The sequence below is a fragment of the Geotrypetes seraphini genome, chromosome 5, assembly GCF_902459505.1.
Source record: "Geotrypetes seraphini chromosome 5, aGeoSer1.1, whole genome shotgun sequence".
Lineage (NCBI taxonomy): Eukaryota > Metazoa > Chordata > Amphibia > Gymnophiona > Dermophiidae > Geotrypetes > Geotrypetes seraphini.
The window spans coordinates 169787516-169810127 of record NC_047088.1 but is presented as its reverse complement, the minus strand read 5'-3'; the positions used below and the strand labels follow the sequence as shown (position 1 = coordinate 169810127).

General features: G+C 43.1%; 1 protein-coding gene across 2 annotated transcripts in view; it reads right to left on the bottom strand.

The window, feature by feature from the left end:
* The window catches only part of PMS1 (PMS1 homolog 1, mismatch repair system component), a 131234-nt gene that overhangs the window by 5224 nt on the left and 103398 nt on the right, over positions 1-22612 (bottom strand). For both annotated transcript variants that reach the window (XM_033946607.1, XM_033946608.1), the window contains exons 10-11: positions 17000-17482; positions 10399-10529 (exon numbers count right to left, since the gene is read on the bottom strand). In XM_033946607.1, the coding sequence (XP_033802498.1) occupies positions 10399-10529; positions 17000-17482 (614 nt within the window). The remainder of the gene's footprint in view (positions 1-10398; positions 10530-16999; positions 17483-22612) is intronic.

Here is a 22612-nt window from a genome sequence, read left to right as displayed (position 1 = left end):
AGGAGAGATGGCAGGGAAAGACAGACAGTGAATGGAAGGGGCAGATGCTGGACTGAAGAGACAGAGAAGGTTATCATGCTGCTGTACCGGGCCATGGTACGCCCTCACCTGGAGTACTGCGTCCAGCACTGGTACTTTAAGAAGGACACGGTACTACTCGAAAGGATCCAGAGAAGAGCAACTAAAATGGTTAAGGGGCTGGAGGAGTTGCCGTACAGCGAAAGATTAGAGAAACTGGGCCTCTTCTCCCTTGAGCAGAGGAGATTGAGAGGGGACATGATAGAAACATTCAAGGTACTGAAGGGAATAGACTTAGTAGCTAAGGCAGGGAGAACGAGAGGGCACTCTCTAAAGTTGAAAGGGGATAGATTCCATACAAACGTAAGGAAGTTCTGTGGTAGAAAGCAACATATTTATTTGGCTCATAACTTGCTGGCGCCCGATATTTTTAGCTCACAGTGAAAAAAGTTTGCTCACAACACCCGCCCGCTTAGAGGGAACACTGCTGGTAACCCTAGGTAGAACCAATGTTTTAGCCATCATGCTATGCCTTTCTTCAGAGTGTGTTGTGAGGTCTGCAGTTTGTATTTATATATAGTGGGCCCTCAAACTTAATTGGCCTGGTCTTGAGGTGACTGAGGTAGGAAAGTCACAAATTTGAATTTGATCACAAATTTAAATTTTGGCAGTAAAGTCTGTTGGTCACAATTTGAATTTTAACAGGAAAAACTAATTTGAATAAATAAAACAAAGGAAATAAGGTGACACCTTTTTAATGGACTAACTTAATGCATTTTAGTCTTGCTGGGGGGTCTCCCCATTCTAGTTCTCCTGTTCTCTCCTGTAGAGATGTCGCTAGCTTTGAAATTAACTGATTGAAGTCAGCAGAGAGCAAGGAGAAGGAGGAGGTGCTGAAAACAGACTTGCGGAGCGGATGCAAGACCCATGGTTCAGCATACCATTCCTATCTACTGGAAAAGATATTTATCAAGGTAAGAACTTAATCGCTTTTTCCGTTTCATTTGTTTTTTTTCAGAGTAACAACCAGAAATTAGACATATTCATTCCAAAGAATGAGGGTTTAAATAATTATCTTTTTATCTTTGCAGAGCTGTCTGCCTTCCTGGTATCTGGGGAAATGAAAAGTTTAATATGACTAATTTACAAATTCTCCAATTTTAAAGCATGGTATCTTTAACAATTACTAACAACAATTAATTGTAGTTAAAACACAGTAGCAAATATTGTTTGTCTGTCCTATGCGTCGTCTTATGTCTTGAACAGTATTGTCATTTTTTTCCCCCCAATTAACCAAAGCTGACTGAAAACTTTAGATAGCCATTTTGACAGACACTGGCAAGACATTTTTCTTTCTTTGGTTTTCTTTTTTAATTTATTTTCTTTAACATGTTAAATAACAATACATCAACTGAAAACATTTCTTTACATTGCTTACAGATTTGCCAGCATATCTCGTTATATAGCTGTACTCTATTTCTTCAGTACAGTGCTCTCACAGATTCAATACGTACATCAGCCAACATACCCTCACCCCTAGAATCTGCAACTTAGGGTTAGATTCACTAAAGATAGCGACTCATTACTGTTGATCGATTCTATGGCCAATTTTCCAACAGCAATTGATTCACTATCAAGTTTGCATTCAAACCCATCAACTCAATTGCTCAGTGAGCGATTGACACATGGCAAAGCCTTAACAGTAGTAACAGAAGAAGCAGCTTCCTGTCACTGCTGACAGAGCTTCTGCTTTTTTTTTAACGGAACAGATGGTCTGCTTGACTTAAACACGTACTATCTGTCCCATTAAAAAAGCACCCCCGAGCCACCGTCCCCCCCACATCCCAAAAAGATGGCAGGAGGGATGCCCACTCCTTCCTGCCAGGAACAACCTCTTCTGCTACCCTCTCCCCCTTGAAGAAAAATAGGCAGGAGGGATGCTCACTCCCTCCTGCCACGAAAATGGAAAAAGGACCAAACTGAGGAAAACCGGAGGGACCACAAAAAGCACCAAAAGGAATGTCACCGAGTGGTTAGAAAAGCTAAGAGACAATACGAAGAGAGGCTTGCTGGGGAAGCAAGGAACTTCAAAGCGTTCTTCAGATACGTGAAAGGGAAGCAACCAGCGAGGGAGGAGGTGGGCCCGTTAGATGATGGAGACAGAAAGGGAGTGGTTAAAGAGGAAAAAGAGGTAGCCGATAGGCTGAACCGGTTCTTCTCGTCGGTCTTCACAAGTGAGGACACCTCCAATGTACCGGAACCCGAGGAGACCATAAGTGGGGATCAGGATGAAAAACTGGAGACCTTAGAGGTAAGCTATGAGGATGTCCTCCGACAAATAGACAGATTGAAAAGTGACAAATCACCGGGCCCGGACGGAATCCACCCAAGGGTACTAAAAGAACTGAGGACGGAAATAGCGGACACACTCCAACAAATCTGTAATCTATCCTTAAGCACTGGGAGGGTTCCGGAGGACTGGAAGCTAGCGAATGTCACACCTATCTTCAAAAAGGGATCGAGGTGTGACCCGGGGAACTACAGACCGGTGAGCTTGACTTCGATTCCGGGCAAGATGATGGAAGCATTAATAAAGGATAGCATCTGTGAACACATAGAAAGAAATGGACAGCTGAAACCGAGCCAACATGGCTTCTGCAAGGGAAGATCGTGCCAAACAAACCTACTGCACTTCTTCGAAGGGATAAACAGCCAGATGGACAAAGGGGAATCCATAGATATCATTTATCTCGACTTCCAAAAAGCCTTTGATAAGGTCCCCCATGAGCGGCTACTTAAGAAACTGTCGAACCACGGGGTGGGAGGGGATGTACACAGATGGATCAGGCACTGGTTGGCCGACAGAAAACAAAGGGTTGGAGTGAAGGGCCAATACTCCGACTGGCAGAGGGTCACAAGCGGTGTTCCGCAGGGGTCGGTGTTGGGACCACTCCTGTTCAATATATTTATCAACGACTTGGAAACGGGGACGAGGTGTGAAGTTATAAAATTTGCTGATGACACCAAACTCTGCAGCAGAGTTAGGAACACAAAGGAGTGCGAAGACCTGCAAAGGGACCTAAGCAAACTGGAAGAGTGGGCAAACAAATGGCAAATGTGCTTTAACATAGAAAAATGTAAGGTCATGCATATAGGGAAAAGGAACCCAAGGTACAGCTACAAAATGGGGGGAACATTGCTGGGGGAGAGTAATCTTGAAAAAGACTTGGGTGTGCTGGTGGATACAACCATGAAATCATTAGCGCAATGTGCAGCGGCCTCGAAGAAAGCTAACAGAATGCTGGGCATCATTAAGAAGGGAATTACAACCAGGACGAAGGAAGTCATCTTGCCACTGTATCATGCAATGGTGCGCCCGCATCTAGAGTACTACGTCCAATATTGGTCGCCGTACCTCAAGAAAGACATGGCGATACTTGAGAGGGTCCAGAGAAGAGCTACGAAGATGATAAATGGCATGGAAGACTGTTCATACGCTGACAGGCTGGACAAGTTGGGACTCTTCTCCTTGGAAAAGAGGAGGCTTAGGGGAGACATGATAGAAACTTTCAAGATCATGAGGGGCATGGAGAAGGTAGACAGGGATAGATTCTTCAAATTACGGGAAACCACAGGCACAAGAGGGCACTCGGAGAAACTGGAAGGGGACAAGTTTAGAACCAATGCAAGGAGGTTCTTCTTCACACAGAGGGTTGGGGACACATGGAATGCGCTCCCGGAGGAAGTAGTCGGGCAGAGTACGCTACGGGGATTCAAAGAGGGATTGGATGGATTCATGAAGGATAGGGGGATTGAGGGATACAGATAAGGGTAGATAAGAGTATGGAAAGAGTAAAGATAAAAACAAGAGGCTATAGGGCTAAATCAAATTAACATGACAGGTCATGGACCTGATGGGCCGCCTTGGGTGCGGACTGCTGGGCGCGATGGACCTCTGATCTGACCCAGCGGAGGCAAATTCTTATGTTCTTATGCCTGCTCACTCTCCCACCCCCGAAAAAATGGCAGGAGGGATGCCCACTCCCTCCTGCCCGGAAAGATCTTCCCCTGAAAAAATGGCACTTCCTCCTGCCACTGGAGGTCCCCCATCCAGGCTCCGTGCCCCATACTTTAAAGTTGGGAGCAGAAGTACTGAAAACACCTGCTCCTCCTCCTGTTCGTGACAACACTGGGCCTAAGGCCCCTCCCCGGTGCATCATGTGATGCATGGGGAGGAGCCTAAGGCCCTGATTGGCTCAGATTTCTTGGGCTCCTCCCTTGGGAGGGGCCCGAGGTGTCTGAGCCAATCAGGGACTTCCTTAGGAAGGAACCTAAGGAAGTCCCTGATTGGCTCAGATGCCTCAGGCCCCTCCCAAGGGAGGAGTCTGAGGAATCTGAGCCAATCAGGGCCTTAGGCTTCTCCCCATGCATCACATGATGCACCAGGGAGGGGACTAAGGCCCAGTGTCATTGTGAACAGGAGGTGTTCCCAACTTTAAGGTATGGGGCCTGGAGGACATCCCTCCTGCCTTTTTTTTGGGATGGAGGAGGGAAGTCTTTCTGGGCAGGAGGGAATGTGCATCCCTCCTGCCATTAATTTCAGGGGGAGGAGGTGAGCGGGCACCTTCGTAGCAAGAGGGATTGAGCATCCCTCTTGCCTTTTTTTTTGGGGGGGGAGGTCCTTAATGGCAAGAGGGAGTGGACATCCCTCCTGCCATTTATTTTAGGTTCAGGTGGGTTGCCGTGATTGTCGGGGGTTATTATGGAGGTCATTCTGTGGCGGTGGGGGATTTTTTTCATTTTTTTATGGGACAGATATTTTCTGTGTAATAATGCAAATATCTGTGCCATTGAAAAAAATGAGAAAAAAACCCCCAGGCAGACCTGTCGGTAACAGTTACCAACAGGATTACAGCAATTGGGTTTTAGGATTGGTAAAACCCGATGCTAAATAGCCAAGCAATGTAAGTGAATCAATCGCTTGGCTATTTTGCATGGAATTTTACTAATTTGCTTGGCCGGATCGGAAAATGGGTGATCGAGGGGAAAAACACATGGTGGGCTGTTTAGTGAATCACGTCAGTTAGCAGCGATTGTCACTAAACCTATGAAAACAGGTTTAGTGACAATCGCTGATTTTAGTGAATCTAACCCTTAGAGAGCAACGATGAGGGTATCTTCATATAGTAATCCTCTACACACAACCCAGATGGGTGCACCACTGAATATAGGGGTTCCAAGTCTTCATAAAGTTCTGAAGTCTGTTAGAGTGGAATGCGTAAGTCTAGACATGCGGCAAACATAACCCACTTTAAGCTGCACTTGCTGTCTAGTGGGAGTTCCAGGTGCTGCTACTCAGATAAATGCTTTTGAATATCAACCCTGATAAATTTGTCCAAATATGCCTACAAAGCAGTGTGAAATGTATATAGGACTCATTTTCAAAGCACTTAGGCTTACAAAGTTCCATAGGTGACTATGGAACTGTGTAAGTGCTTTGAAAATATGCCTCTATATTTTACACACTGACTAGAAAACAGCAGCAATTGTAAAAGAAACAAACATTTTCTCTTGTCTATGGGGTCGTTTTAAAATGACATGCTTCTCCTGCATGGAAATCTGTATGGAAAAACTAACAATGTACTACCCGTTTTCAATGTCTCTGGAGATCAATCTGCATCATTAGGAAAAACTAAAACTTCTCCATCTGCACTTGCTCCTCAGGGATCTACAGCATGCTTCTTTAAAAACAACTGTATAATTCTAAGAGTTATAACTCTATTGAAATGTTCTGCTGATAGGTGAAGATGTGTTTCCTGATATTTTACTTCAGCCTGCATGTCTCAAACCTTCCACAGACTCATCTTAAATATTCCACAGATGGAACAGCTAAATATAGCATGCATTTCCAAACTGTTTTGTCTGTAAAGTGTGGAAAGGTCTAATTTCTAGCAAGTTCTGAACATATAAATCAACATTTGAAAGAACAAAAAAAATAGCAGACTTTTGGCCAAACAGGCACCTGCAATTCAAATCTTGGTGCCTGCCATTTATGACAAGTACATCTCCTGTTACCCCCACAAAGAAGTCTTTTCATTTTATTTTTTTTATTTGAAAATGCTTAAGAGTGTAAGATGATGGTGTGAACTAGTGATGCCCGATTCGCGATGCGAATCGATTCACCGATTCACTTCGGGTGAATCAATTCGAATTGATTTGTTTTGGTAAAAATTCAAACTTACTGATTCGTCGGCCCCCTTGCTAGAGACCCGTTCGGGCTTTACCTCTGCCACCGGAGTCCTTCTATCTAATGTAACTCAGTTTATTTATTAGATGTCTGTGTGGAATACTGTCAAAGGATTTGCTAAAATCTAAATACAACACATCTAGCGCACACCTATCCAATTCTCTAGTCACCCAGTCAAAGAAATTGTTCAGATTTGTCTGACAAGACCTACCTCCCTCTAGTGAATCCATGTTGCCTCCAGTCCTGTAATCCACAGAATTCCATAAACTTCACCATTCTCTATTTTTAAAAGCGTTTCCATTAATTTGCTTACCACAGAAGTCAGACTTAATGGCCTGTAATTCCCTACTTCATCCTTACTTCCACTTTTGTGGAGAGGGACCATATCTGCCCTTCTCAGGTCCTCCAGTACCACTCCCGACTCTAGAGACTCATTGAAAAAGTCAGTCAGCGAAGCCACCAGAAGTTCCTTCAGCACCCTCGGATGTAGACCATCCAGCCCCATCGCTTTATATACCTTTAATTTAACTAGCTCCTCATGAACACAAGCCTCTGAAAATCGATCCTATTCACATTTGTCTTCTGCAGTCCCGCTCTCAGCGCTTCAGCCGTGAACATAGAACTGAAATATTTGTTAAGTAATTCAGCCTTTTCTTTATCAGTTCCTACATATTTCCCCCTTCACCTTTGAGTCTCACAATGCCATTTTTGCACTTTTTCCTATCACTAATATATCTATAAAATGTCTCGTCTCTCCTTTTTACCGTGTCAGCTATTTTTTTCTTCCATTTGCATCTTTGCTTTCCTGACTACAAGACCAGCCTCTCTTAACCTTTCCAGATATTTTTTCATGTCTTCCTCTTTCTGCGATTTTTTTCTGGTTTATGAAAGCTAACCTCTTATTCCTTACCTTCTCAGCTACTACTTTTGAGAACAAATGTGGGCTTCTTTTTCTCTTACTTTTACTTACTTGCTTAGTTGACCTTCGGTCTGTCCCAATATGGCAACTCTTATGTTATCTACTTGGGTCTCCTTTGTTCCTGAACTGGCTACCTGACCATGAATCCATTCTCCCTCTGGTTCCAGTCTCCTTGTACCTGCCCACTGACAACACTAATAGGCTAACATAAAAGCCTTGCTGTGTGTATAGAGAGAACAAAGACATTCCCCATCATGAATGGAGACTTTAAAAAAAATAATTAGCATTGGATAAGCTAAGAACTAGGTAGATAGATTGTTAGCTTTACCCCCTCTTTTACTAAGGCGCGCTAGCCATTTTAGCACACGCTAACACGTCCATAGAATATAATGGACACATTAGCGTTTAGCGCACACTAATATTTAGCATGGGCTAAAATGGCTAGCGCGTGCTTTAATAATAGGACCCCTTAATCTCTACCCTTTCTGAGGGTCATTAAAGGTTGTATTTTGTAATGATGTATTTAAATTTTATTATCCTCTATAATAAAACCCTTACCCAAGCATGCACTGTTGAAATGGCATGATCCCTGCCGCCGTGATTTCTGCTTCCATGCTATGTTCCATTTGCGGCGCACGGCAGCTTGCGGTGCGTACAACGTGTGGCGGCGTGCGGCGGTGAGAGCAACGGCAGGAGGGTGTCCAAGATGCTGTGAGGTGTCCGGCTGCTACTTCTGCACAGGGAAGTGGAGGGGGAGAGGGAAAAGGGGCTGATTTGGGGGGAGGGGTGTGCTGGGGGGGCAGGCAGCAATCTTGGTTTGATCAGGGGGCCAGACAGAGATAGGCAGGGGGCCAGGGAGAGAGACAGATAGAAAGAAGTGAAGGGGGAGTTGGAAAAGGGGCTGCTTTGGGGGGAGGGGTGTGCTGGGGGACAGGCAGCAATCTTGGTTTGATCAGGTGGCCAGACAAAGATGGGCAGAGAGAGACAGACAGAAAGAAGTGGAGGGGGAGATGGAAAAGGGGCTGCTTTGGAGGGAGGGGTGTGCTGGGGGCAGGCAGCAATCTTGGTTTGCTCGGGGGGGGGGCAGAGAGAGATAGGCAGGGTGTCAGGGAGAGAGACAGACAGAAAGACAGACAAGGGGCCAGGCAGAGACACAGACAGAAAGAATGACAAACAGATAGGGGGCCAGAGAGACAGACATACAGCGGCCAAGGAGTGAGAAAGAAAGACAGACAGGCAAGGGGCCATGGAAAGACACAGACAGAAAGAATGACAAACAGACAGACAGACAGAAAGGAACAAGAAAGAAAGACAGACAGAAAGAATTACAGACAGACAGGGGGCCAGAGAGACAGATAGAAAGACAGACAAGACAGCCAGCGGCCAAGGAGAGAGAAAGAAAGACAGACAGAAAGCGGCCAAGGAGAGAGAGAGAGACAGAAAGAAAGAAAGAAAGATAGACAGACAGCCAGCGGCTAAGGAGACAGAAAGAAAGCCAGACAGACACATCTATTCTAGCACCCGTTAATGTAACGGGCTTAAAGACTAGTACTTAATATTTTGAAGTTGTAAGCTGCCCTGAGTTGGGTTGTTTTTTTGTTTTTTTAGAAAAGAATATGAAAAATTATTATTTAAAATAAATAAATTAAATACACTCTTTCTATAGCTGTCATTCATGATTACCGCTGCATTGCTGCTGACACAAGAAGAAACAGCTTCTCCCATACATCAATTTTCTTCATTGTAGAGCCTGAGGACGAGCAGCAAACCCCTTCAGACCCAAAATTTGGCTCTCTCTTTCCCCAGTATACAGTCTCCTCTCCGCCTTTTCCTTAGACTTACTGCTAGCATACCTCCATATTCTGTTTAATACCCATATCGCTCAGCTCTTGGTTAGTTTGACTTATGAGCTGCTAAAAATTCCATTCTATTCACACTTAAGTATACAGGAAGAAAATAGAATGGCTGTTCAAAATGTGACACCATAAACAAGCCTACAAAGAAAGTATAGGGAACATTAAAAACTGGAAGGGGGTGCTAGCTTGAAAGGCACAGAGATGGGGACAGGAAGTAGAACTGATAGTCTTGTCCAGTGATAGTCTTGAAGTTTTCTGACAAACTGGTCCCCTCTTGAAAACAGTGAAGATCTCTGCCATAACATAAATATCAGATTCCCACCTAGTTTTAGAAGTGAACTTCCAATAAACTGAAAAACAGCTATCAAAGAACATAATTTTTTTTCTCCTAATAAAAAGTTAGGTCAACCATAGTAATTTAACCATAGTAACACTAAGAGGCCCTTTTACTAAGGTGCACTAATGGAAATAGCATGAAATAAATACTAAGAAGCCTATTTTATACCTATAGGCGTCTTAGCATTTAGCACACATTAATTCATTAGCACACCTTAGTATAAGAATCCCTAAAACAGCAAAGTTCAACCTATGGCATGTGTTCCTTCAGTGTCAGCATTTGCTATCCAAATCTTAAATGCATTCACTCAGAAGATGTTATCATCATACCAAGAATAAGAGAGGTAAAACATGCCTTAAAAACCCAAGATATAGTTACATACTATTCTTTGCCTGGGTATCTATGACTGTATCCAGAACAGAACCCCAACTGCATAAAAAGCCACAATAGAATAAACAATTACCGTTTTCCCCCATATATAGGCCGTGACCTATACATGGGTTTTACAAACCCATGTATGGGGGTGCGGCCTAGTTATAAGGGGTGGCCTATATAAAATTTTAAATCATACACCCCACCCCGGTATCTTTTTAGGAAGCCTCCTTGCTGATGCGCGGCTCGGGCCTCCAGTGGTGCAGGGCAGCTGCGATCTCTTTGGCATCCAGCCTGCCCCAACACCGCTTGCTGAGTGGCTGAGGTCAGTTCTTGTGAGTTCCGCAAGAGCTGAGGTCGGCCATTCAGTGGGCGGTGTGGGGGCAGGCCGAATAGATCACGGCTGCCCTACACCGCTAGAAACCTGAGCCATGCTCCAGCGAGGGGGCTTCCTAAAAAGGCACCGGAGGTTGAGGGGGATGAATGTAAAATGCAGGGGAGGTACCGGAAGATAATCCGCAGCTAATACCATATGTTTTTTAAACATAGGCCTATGCAGAGGGGAAGCCTATATGTGGAGAAATATGGTACATGGCCAGATAAGAAACTGGATAACAGCAGCAACAATAACAAATAGATGTCATCATACCTGATACCACTTTTATCTGAAATCCATTTCCCACAAGTCTCAAATCTGAAAAGTATGTTGATCCATTTAATTTTGGGGAATCCTTCTGCAGAGTATAGAGAACATCCATATAATGTGATCCACCCAAAAGGCTTTAAACAAAACAAAAAGATTAATTCCTGTAGTTAAAGGGAAAACTGAATACCACAACAAAAGTGAAACAAATTGAACATATGTATGTATTTGGCTGTGTCAATGTTCCCTCTAAGCTTCGCACCTTTTAGCAGGAAACCATGCAGCCATTCAGCTGCATCGTACTGCCAGTGGAGTCGAGACCAGCACCTTCTGGTATCATTCTGCCTTCTTGTGCCTCTGAAGCTGCTGCTTTTTTGAAGCAGCAACAGCAAACTGAAACAAACCAGCTGCTGACCCACTCTCTCCGATGTCACTTCTTCTTCCGGGGCAAAGCCAGCAGCTGTGGCTATGTATGGGAAAGTCCCACAGCCAGTTTGTTTCAGTTTGCTGCTGCTGCTTCAATAAAGCAGACTTTATGGAAGGGAGAAGAGACAGAGGAGGGAGATACTGATGGAAGGGGAGAGAGTGTAGAGATGCTGGATGGAAAGGGGGAGAGGAGGCAAATGCTGTATAGAAGAAGGCAGATGCTGGATGGAAGAGGGGAGAGAAATTAGCAGATTTTGGGGTGTTAGAGACAGAAAGGAGGGAGATAATGATGGAAGGGGAAAGAAAGGGTAGATGTAGGAGGCATATATAGGGGAAGAAAAGAAGGCAGAGTTAGTGAAAGACTGGGAATAAGGGGAAGTAAAATAGGAAAGCCAGGGTGAGGGAAAGAGATGGAAAGCTGTCTGTAGACCATAAAAAAGAGGGAACTTGAAGACTAGATAGTAAGAATGAGTTAAATCTGGACAGAGGTAGAAAAATAAATTGATGAAAGCCGAATGGAAAGGGAGAAGAGAAAAATCTTGGAAAGAGACGAAGGAAAGCAGAAACCAGCAAAGTGAATCGCTAGAACATAAAGGTAGAAAAAATAATTTTATTTTTAATTCAGGATAAAGTAGTGTGGTACCCATGTTTATAAAGGTTAATAAATCTATAATAACAAAATGCTAAGCGCGCATGCGCACTCTTGCCACGTGTTCCCTGAGATCTGATCTGTCGGGATGTGGTCGGTAGAGTGCGCATGCGCGCTTAGCTTTCCAGTGGCCGCATGTGGCGTACGCCATTACCCGGCCGCCCTGGATCGCCATCTCGCCGCCGACTTTTTCTTTTCCACCTCGACTCCTCTATTCCACGGCACAGATGGAGGAGCGAGAGAGGCTGGGGAGGGAGAGGGAGCAGCGAACGGAAGGTTCAAATCCACCCCTTCGCCTCTGAAGGTGATTTCCACAGGGTGAAGGGAAGCGGCTGATCGGGGCCCTAGTTGTTTGCTCCATGCGGCTGCCCTCAGGCGTGGGAAGGGAAAAGAGCTGCCGACGGTAAGTCCGAATGGAGTCTTCAAATCCGTAAAATAATAAAAGAGCCAGACAATTTAAATGACATACTTCCTCACACAGATTGCTAAACATATTAGACACTCAGAAAATCCTTCAAAAGAAATGTGTTTTTAAAGCCTTTTTAAACTGCGGAACTGATGCATGAAATTGTAATGGCCTTTTCCTTTCCTTTTCCATCACAGTGCCAGCCCCTTCAACTTCTTTGCTGGTTCCATGACATTCATCCAACCCTATTTCAGATTCTGCACTCAATCTGTTTTGGCAGGATCTTTTCCTTCTCTCTCTACTGCCTTCCTCTTCCTCCCTTACCTCACAGATTTCTCTTTTCCACTCTTTTCTCCATCTCCTGCTTGATGCTCATTCCCTCTCACCTCTTCCTCTTGCCCCCCTGTACTCCAACCCCCTCCCAACCTCAGTTCACTTCCAAGTTTCTTCTTTGTCTACACCTAAATACGCCCCTTCGCCTCTGAAGGTGATTTCCAGCTGGGGAGGGGGAGGGGAAGCGGATGGTCTGGGCCCTGGCTGTTATAAATTGGCATCAGAGGGAGCAGAAAAGAGGTGCTGATGGACATGGGGGGGAAGAAAAAGAAAGGGAGGCCTGCTGGACAGGGGGAGCAGGAAAGAGGTGCTGCTGGCCAGGGGGGAGGTAAAACAAAGGGAGAAGGGCTGCTGCTGGATAAGGGGAGCAGTGAAGGGGTGCTGGTGGACACAGGGGAGGTAAAAGGAAGGGAGAATGGACAGGGGGAGCAGCCAAGAGATGGTGCTGGACAGCCGAGGAAAAGACAGAAAGAAAGAAAGACAAAAATACAGAAACAGGCTAAGGAGAGAGAGAAAGAAATAGACAGACACACACATATATTCTAGCACCCGTTAATGTAACGGGCTATAAAAGACTAGTATAAATATAAAATAGAATTAAGATGATATATTTTCATTGAACTAATTTTAACCATTTATTTAGCATTGTTACTCAGAAGCAGCATGTGTTTTCTATGGCTCTTATGAGAGATCTGCATCTCCAAATGCCTGTTACTTGGCACTGTTGCTCTTGTTCAACATAAGAACATAAGAATTGCCGCTGTTGGGTCAGACAAGTGATCCATTGTGCCCAGCAGTCCACTCATGTGGCGGCCCTTAGGTCAAAGACCAGTGCCCTGAGACTAGCCTTACCTGCGTATGTTCTGGTTCAGCAGGAATTTGTCTAACTTTGTCTTGAATCCCTGGAGGGTTAATACATTTTTGACCAACTGTCAGACCAAAACTCCTTTCTCAGGTCAGGACAGCTTACTGTCTTGATCTGGGGAAGGAGGTATTGGCTTCTGAGACCAAACTAAAAAGTCCTTAAGTCCTTTCAATAAAAAAAATAATCTTATTTTCCATTTTTTAATTTATATTTGTAATTCTTTGTAATGTACAGTGTGTATAATGCCATCAGGGTAATGCAATGGAAAATATTTGGTCACATCAACTCAGTCCTTTGCTCATGAAATTTTTTTTTTGCTCACATGAACTTGGTCCTTAGAGGGACATTGGTCTGTGTTTCTTACCTAATTTCCATGCCATTGGCCAAACAGGCATGCTTGTTGATTTAATCAAAATGTTTCATTTAAGTCCACATACCACTTTGAATGGGCTTTTTTAAAAGTGGGAAGGCAATTTACAAGAATTTTAATAAATAAACTGCTATAGAGATAAAAAGCAAGGGATATACATATGTACAGACATGCACATTCACACACTCTTTTTCCAATAAACATATCAGCATCCCCTTATCTTTCTAGACATCCTCAAATTCTCACACAAAAATTACCACTGCCTTTTGTCACTAATGCAGCAACATTTTAAATTCTCACTCTCAAATATCAAGCCCTGTTTCACCCAAATAGCCTCCCTGTTTCTCAAAAAGAGCCAACAACATGCATACGCGACTAAATACAGATACACACAAATGTTTGCTAGTTACTTATAGACATGCATGTAACATCTCTATTTCAATATTCTCACAAGTATAGCAATAGTGTATCTGTCAACTCCTCCACTCTGCCTATTCTATAGACAGGCCAGGAATACCTTAATGGTTAGTGTAGTGGCCTGAGAAGCTGGAGAACTAGGTTTGATTTTCCACTGCAGCAACTTGTGAGGCTCAGCAAGTCAATTGACTCTCCCATTGCCCCAGGTACAAAATACAGACGTGCCTGTCTATAATTTGTAAACGGCTTTGATTGTAAACACAGAACTATGTTTTCTACCAAAACAAGAATGGTTTACAATATCTCGTATCAATACTTCAGCAGGTCTATGGCTGCTACTCATGATGAATTTTATTGATAATGTAAATTAAAGTTTCCTGGAAGAACAGCTTCCATTAGAGACAATGAAGGGAGAGGGTTACCTAGAGAGTGCTAATTTCAATAGATATGCTTTGATAGAGCTCCATTGTCCTGCTGGCTCTTTCTATCAATTCCCCTTAAGGCCTTTTCATTTAAGTTTAAAAAAAAATTGTTTAAATGCACTAATAATGCTGCAAAAGCCTAAACGAAAAGCACTTAAAAGCAAATGTGTTAATTGTGCAATTAATGTGCTTTAGAAAAATTAACTGGTATATTATGCAAGTGCACATTATCGCCCAAATTCTATATATGGTGCCTGTAGTTATGTGTACACATCGTTGTATGTAGCAGATATACACACACAACTTAACTGAATTGGCCTAATTGGTGCTGCCAATTAACACTTGTTAATTGATGCTAATTGGAACTAATTTAAAGTCACATGCACAACTCAGAAAATGCAATTCTGTAAAAAGTATGCACCAGTTGCAGTGCTTGAATTTGAAAAGGGGGCATGGCCAGGGTGGACTGTAGGTGATCCTAAATGTTAGGTGCACTGTTATAGAATATGCCCAATACATGCATAACTTAGCTCAGACATTTAGACCTAGTTTTAGCAGGCATAAAAGCCTACGCTTAAGTTATACATCATGCACTGGTACTAAGCGCAATTCTAGAAAAGGTACATGCACCTTGTAGAATCACTCTCAATGCCACACTAGTCAGTGCTGATTTTTTTTGGACATGATATATAGCAGGGGTGTCAAAGTCCCTCCTTGAGGGCCACAATTCAGTCGGGTTTTCAGGATTTCCCCAATGAATATGCATGAGATCAATTTGCATGCACTGCTTTCATTGTATGCTAATAGATCTCATGCATATTCATTGGGGAAATCCTGAAAACCCGACTGAATTGTGGCCCTCAAGGAGGGACTTTGACACCCCTAATATATAGAATCAGGCTTTATATGCATAAAAATACAGTAAGTCTCAAAACAAAGGGGTATCCTGCATATATAATTGGATGGGAAAAATTGTAAAATCCAAAACATGAACTGAACCCCTTCTCTCCAAAATATAGAACGTAGAACGTTGTTCACAAAAATAATGCCATTAATAATAATGTTACATTGTATTCTAAATATGCTCAGAGACCTGGAGACTATGAGATCCTTGTCTCAAACTGAAGTCTCATCGACCAATCATTGCATATAGTGCATGAAGGGATTTCTTTAGCTTGTCCAGTTGTAGAATTCAACAATTTAAAAACAAGTAAATAAACTTATCTGAGAGCTTCAATCACAAAAATTTATAGGGTCCCAATATGGACCATTTTTCCTAATCTGCCTCAGGGAACCCCATATGAAATTTTTAAAAAATGCAGGTCCCTCCAAGACAAACACCAAAACTTAGCAGATGTATTTTGTAACAGTCAAAGCTGTACATACAAATATTCAAAATACAAACATTAGATAACAGTAAACAGCGTGCCTCACACAATCTCACAAATATTTCCAGAGAAATACTTCAAAAGTAAGCGTGTTTCTTCACTGCCGATCAAACTTCTTTCTTCATGTTAATTACTCCATTCTTCAAGAGCAAGCACATTTCTGCACTTCTGTTTAAACTTCTCTTCATATTAATTGCGTGAATGACGGCACCATGTATAAAATGTGATGACGCCAAAAACATGATGACATCGGAGAATAGCAAGCCAATGTAAAAAACACCGTCAGTCCTCATGGCCTGAATAGTAAAATTGAATGGGGAGCATTTTTAGGATGATTCATCTATGGCAGGGGTAGGGAACTCCGGTCCTCGAGAGCCGTATTCCAGTTGGGTTTTCAGGATTTCCCCAATGAATATGCATGAGATCCATTTGCATGCTCTGCTTTCAATGCATATTTATTGGGGAAATCCTGAAAACCCGACCGGAATATGGCTCTCGAGGACCGAAGTTCCCTACCCCTGATCTATGGCCTGATTCTGTGAATTACCATGTATATTCAACTTTATTGACTCGTTGAACAATTTTTTCCCTTTATGAATGAACATTCACATTATTGCTTTCATTGGCTCGCTATTCTCTGATGTCATCACGTTTTTGGTATCATCACATTTTGTAAGTGGTGCCATCATTCACGCAATTAATATGAAGAGAAGTTTAACCGGCAATGAGAAAGGAGTAATTAACATGAAGAGAGGAGCTCGATTGGCAGTGAAGAAACGTGCTTACTTTTGAAATATTCAAGTACCCTGTGAGATCGTGTGAAGCACGCCGTTTAGTGTTATCTAATATTTGTATTTTGAATATTGGTGTGAAATACATCTACTAAGATTTTGTATTTGACTTGGAGGGTCTGCATTTTTTGAAATTTTGTTTGAGGTTCCCTGAGGCAGAGCACGAAACATGGTCCATGTTGATGTCCTATACATTTTTGTAATTGAAGCTTTCAGATAAGTTTATTTACTTGTTTTTGAATTGTTGAATTCTACAACTGCACAAACTAATGAAAGCCCTTCATACACTATCGGCCTCTTTTACAAAGCTGCGCTAGCGGCTGCCGCATAGCAACAGCCCCGAAGCCCTTTAAATCTCTATGGGCTTCAGCGCAGCCGCTAGCGTGGCTTTGCAAAAGAGGCCGTATATCAGTGTATCGCAAACTGCAGATATCATCCTTAATGCTTTAAAACTCTAAACTGTTACACTTTTACAGTGCTGCGTATGTCTATTGGATACTATAGAAATGATAAGTGGTAGTAGCAGTGACGGCTCTGTACCTGTCTGTTAATACAATTGACTTCTCTAGTGTCTCGGCAGGAATTTTATGATTATCCAGAAGTCGTTTAAACAGCAGGGCTTCTTCCACTCTGTAAGGGTTCAGCAGCATTATCTTTTTTTCAGATGCAATAATCCATGCACCAGGAAAGCCTAGTTTACTAATGAAGCAAAGCTCTTCTCCATCTGAAGAACACTTTTTTGAGAGTCTTCCAAGCTGTCCTTTTAGAGTACTCAAAGTAAAGGGCACCTGCACAATTTTCATGGGCTCCTTTTTTTTTTCAATTTGGGACTGAAACATTTTGTCGAGGATTTGTTGGTTTGACAAGGCAGCTTTCAGTCTGTTCTTCCGAGGCACACCCTTTGCTGTGGTCACTTGAAGTCCCTTCTCCACCTCTTTTACAGGCTGATATGTACTTTTATTCAGGGCTTTCTGAGCCTGCACCGAGTAACGTTTCACATCTTTGACAGCTTTCTCCTCATACCTACAGGAGAAAATAAAATCAATAAGTTAGAGGTACTATCCGAGTTAAAGGAGAATAAATTGTAACGTAACAATGAAGGTTATTCTAGGAAAGTGACAAACAAAAATTCATTTAACAAGCATCTAGGCCACACTTGTCCAGGCTTGTCATTCATGTGCTTTTTTTCCGGCCAGTAAAAACTTGGTAGTTCATATGGTATTTACGGCAAGATTATGATAGAAGCCAACTTTTGAAAATGATTAGAGGTGCTGAACTAAAAACTGATAACACATTTCCCCTCACTCAGCAAAGAAAAACAAAATACATCTGGTAGCCACTCTTCCCTCTCACAGCTTGTCAGCATCATACTCTCTCTCTCTCCATTCAGGCTGGCTATAGCACTTTTCTCTAACCAGTCCCTCAGCCCATCATCTGCATCAGTGTTTTTCAACTCAGTCCTTGAGTACCCCAATGCCAGTCAGGTTTTCAGGTTAGCCACAATGAATATGCATAAACTTGATTTGCATACACTGCCTCCATTATATGCAAATTTATTTCATGCATATTCATTGTGGATATCATGACAACCTGACTGGCAAGGGGGTACTCCAGGACCGAGTAGAGAAACACTGATCTACATCATACTTTTCTCCTTCAAGTTTTTTTTACTTTCCCCTAATTTCTTGTTCTTCCTTGGTCCTCTTTCCCTCTGTCCTTACTCCCTCTGCACTTTTTAATTTTTTTCTCCTTTTGCACAGGCATAATTTGATGTTTATATTTGGGAGCAGGGAGTTTAATAGCTCTCTTCCTGCTCCACTCCCTCAGTGGCTTACCGGGGGGGGGGTCTACTCTGGGTGTATGCCCTATGGGGGTGCACAGCCAGCCCACCAGGTCTGGAACCACCCTCTCTACTCTGCCGCTGCTGCTTTCCTGAACCAGCAGCAGTGGCAGTAACTTTTAAATTGAGTCATTGCAGGACCTTTCTGCACCTCCCCATGGCTGGTGGTCCATCCCCCTCAGATGTCACTTTCTCGTTTTGGAGCAGAGACGGCAGCTGTGGGGAGGTACAGCAAGGTCCCACTATGGCTACATTTAACTTTACAGTTAAACATAAGGAATGCCAGGGAGCCACACCAAGAAACATACAGAGTCCTTTCTCCCCCTCTCTCCAACCTTGTCAAAGATCTCCTGCCACTTCCACCTACTACTGCTGCTGTGCTGTTTTTTAGGCTCACAAAGCCCAGTGCCCATTTCTACCTCTTGTGTGACTCTTATGGGATACAAAAGGGAATAATATTTTCAATTTTTATGAGAATTGGAACTATCCTATTCTCCATTCCCCTCTATTTCAATCCCTGACAATAGCCCCTCTCAATACCAGAGCTGCCAAGAGAAAGTAAGTTTAAAAATGGAAATTTTCAGTTCATGAAATTCCATGCTTCCACAATCTCGTTCTCTTTTCCTATCCTTCTAATAAAATACCATTTCTATCCCTGTGACTGCAAGGTTGGGAAAAAAGCATAGTTACTCACCTGCAGCAGGTGTTATCCGATGGTAGCAGGCAGATATTCTCACTTGTGGGTGGTATCATCCATAAAGCCCAGTATGGACAGTGCAAAAGTGTCCTTAGTGCCCCCAGTGCCTCCTTCCTATGTCCTTAGTGCCTCTTCCTGTGTCCTTAGTGCCCCCAGTGCCTCCTTATGTCCTTAGGCCCCCAGTACCCCATTATGTCCTTAGCAAGATTCCAAGTAGTAAAACAGATTTTATGCTGCTTATCCTAGGAATAAGAAGTGGATTTCCCCAAGCCATCTCAATAATAGCCTATGGATTTCTCTTTTAGGAAATTATCCAAAGCTTTTTTAAATCCTGTTAAGCTAACTGTTTTCACCACATTCTCTGGCAACGAATTCCAGAGTTTAATTACACATTGTATGAAGAAATATTTTCTCCAGTTTGTTTTAAATCTACTACTGTGCATAAATAGAGTACAAAGCACAAAGGCACAGCCAGGCCAATACAGGCACAACAGTGAAAATCAGGGAAAGATGGAAAAGTAAAAATACAAAAGAACAGAGTTCCATAACTAAAAGGTGAAAACCTCCATACTAGAAGCAGGAAGAGAACTGGGTCCTTCAGGCGCATGCCTCAGCTTGGGAGCAATGGCGCCTCTGCCTCACTATTTGGAAAGAGGATCCTCCAATAAGCTCAGAAGCCAGAAGACCCCCCCAAATCAGGGTGAGGGGGGAAGAGTCTCCAAAAAGCACCAAATCTCCTCTAGTTTGACAGTGGTGAAGGTACGTGAAGTGGTGAAGGTTGTGAGTGATGTGCACCTTTGCAGGATATTGGAAGGCAAATTTAATGCCTTTCGTTTAGAGCTGTGACCACCAAGGGGTCATGCTCCTCCGTTCAGCAACCTTCTGGGAGAAGTCCTGGAAAAGCAAGATTCAAGCTCCAGAGTGCTCCAGCGATTGCGATTTCTTAAACAAGTCCAGCAGTTTAGCTTTAGTCGCATAATTGTGAAACAGGGCAAGCACCATTCCATGGCTTCACCCCCTCTTCTCTGTCTCAGCGCTGGCCCACACGGTAAATCCTCTGCACCACCATGAGCCCTGCAGTCCCTGGCAAACCAAGGCAACCACATCTCCACGAACTGAAGTAAAGCATAGTCGGACACGCTCTCCGGCAAGCCCACAATCCTAATATTTTTCCTCCGGCTGCGGTTCTCATGATCTTCCACTCGCTCCATTAAGGTTTTAACTTGTTCTTCCACCATCTAGAGGCGCCCCTCAGACGATACCTCTAAATCTTCCTGTGTGGAGATGCGCTCTTCGAGATGCTGGATCTGGGCTGTGTGTCCTGCCAGCGCGCTTTTTACCTCATCTATGGAAGTGAAGAGTTTGGCGAGCTTGTCATCTAGAAGGTGGGACATGTGCCGCAAAGACATTTGCAGTATGTCCTCTGAGGAGCTAGACGCGGTCTCGTTGCCATCTTTGCGCGGGATATGGCAACCTTCTCTCGACCGGGCCTCAGTGTCTTCACTGGCATGCCAGTGGATCTGCCAAAAAATCGCTAATTAGATGTCGCGTCAATTAAGAAAGAAGAAAGCTCCTTCAAATAGAAGTTCAAGGTGCAGGCATAGTAAAAGTGAAGGCAATCGGGTGGGTAGCAAGGAGCTGAACACTCAGACATCCGTTCAGGAACCAGCTATCACGTGACCCCTTGCCATCATGTTTCTATTGCAAATAGAATAATACAAATGTAAACAACACAAAGAAATTCAATATTTGTAAACAATAAGAGAATATATTTCTATTAGATAAACCATTTAAGCTATCAATCCCCCGTTCAAACAAGGCATGTACAATATAAAGGACTTTGAAAGAGACCTTAATTCTTATAGCCTTCCACACTCATCAAAGAACCCACCATCCTCCCTCACCCCCCCCCTTCCAGCTTCCCTAAACCCCTTTTCCAGTCTCAACCATATCTCTTTTTCATAAACCCTCCCACCCAATTCCTCTCTTCTCTCTCATTCCTCATCCCTCAGGCAACTAATGGTTTTGGTGCACTTCCCAGACTCTGCTTTGCCACCTGTTTCCCTCACCTTGCTGTTTGCAGCTGCTTCCTTATGGCTGAAGCAACAGCTGTTTTACTAGCTCACTACTGCTCAGTGCAGTTCTCTATAAGCTTAAGTCTCGTGGTATAGGAACTTCAGACTGGTTTTGTGGTCTCAGGAGATTTAAGATCACAAGACCAGTATGAAGTTTGTGCACTGTGCAGCTTAAGCTTACAGTTGAATCTTACAGTAGAGAGATAGAAAAACAGCTGTTTCTTCAGCAGTAGCACAAAATAAAAGAGAGAAAAAATATTTAGAATATCAAAGTTGCGTCAGAGATGACCTTTACGGCAGCCACACGCGATTTCAACGCTCCAGCTGCTCGTAGGAAGCAAATTTAGAGAAATTGCCTGCCGAGAAGGAGATGCTCAGGCGGCGGCAATTGGGCAGCAATGATCAGGAGGGAGGGAGATGCTTGGGCAGCAGCTATCAGTAAGGAGGGAGGGAGCGCAATCGGTGACTGCGCGCATTCCCTCCCTTAACTGCGGAGACAAGGCCATTAACCGCTACACAGGGCAGTGAATAGCCTTGTTCCCGTAGTTGCGGTGAACACTGTCCCCCCCCCCCACATACTGTTTCATCTGGTTACCCGTGGCTTACCATGGGTAACAGCCACCGTGTCATTCTCTACACTGAATCACAGCTTTAGGAGCAGAAGCAGCGCTAAGAATAATTTGTAGTTGTTTTCATGTAAAAACCAGCTGTCAATCCAAGACCCTTGAAGAAGCCGTCACAGGCGAAACGGGTCCCAAAAGGATTTTGCTGGATGAGATAAGTGCAATGCATTATGCTTTATGGATGAGATTATTAAGGTTTAAAAGTTGAGCAACAGACTCATCTTTGATTAAGCATTCTGGTTTTTGAACGATTTAGTTCATAGTTACATGAAAGATCACGTCTGCTAATTTTGTAATGAAACAATACAACCCTTTGAAGTTAAGTCAGTCTTTCCATTAACACAAGTCACATATAAATTTTATTCACATGAAAGGGAGACTAGACACAGGTTTGAGTTAAACACTTTATTTTTTATACGCTATCATTCACATAAGAGAGGTTTTTTGAGAATCCATGATCGAATCTGGAATCTTTAAAGTCTCGGATACATTTCTTGAACTATTAAGTTCCGAGTAGGTTTCTGAGATTCTTTTTCCTCTCTTTTCATCAGGATGGTTTAAGTTTAGGCACATTGATTTTCAATATAGAAATAATTTATTTTTGAACTATCAGCTAGTATTGGGTTTCTACCACCCATTTTGGTTTATAGTGTTTTTAATAATCACATGCCCTGCTACTCATCGCTGGAGATGAATAGTTGTGGTATGCATAAGGTTTTATGTCAGAGTGGGTGTTCACACCTTGATTTAACATATGCAACTAGCCATGATCATTGTGCAATATCTGTTTCATCCTTTGTAAATGACATTAGATTTTAGCAACATTTCTCTAGCTATTCTCCCAAGCTCCTCTTCTTTTGTCAACTTTGGACAACAATAGTAGCAGAGGATGTTTCCTAAAATATACATTTGGAAATA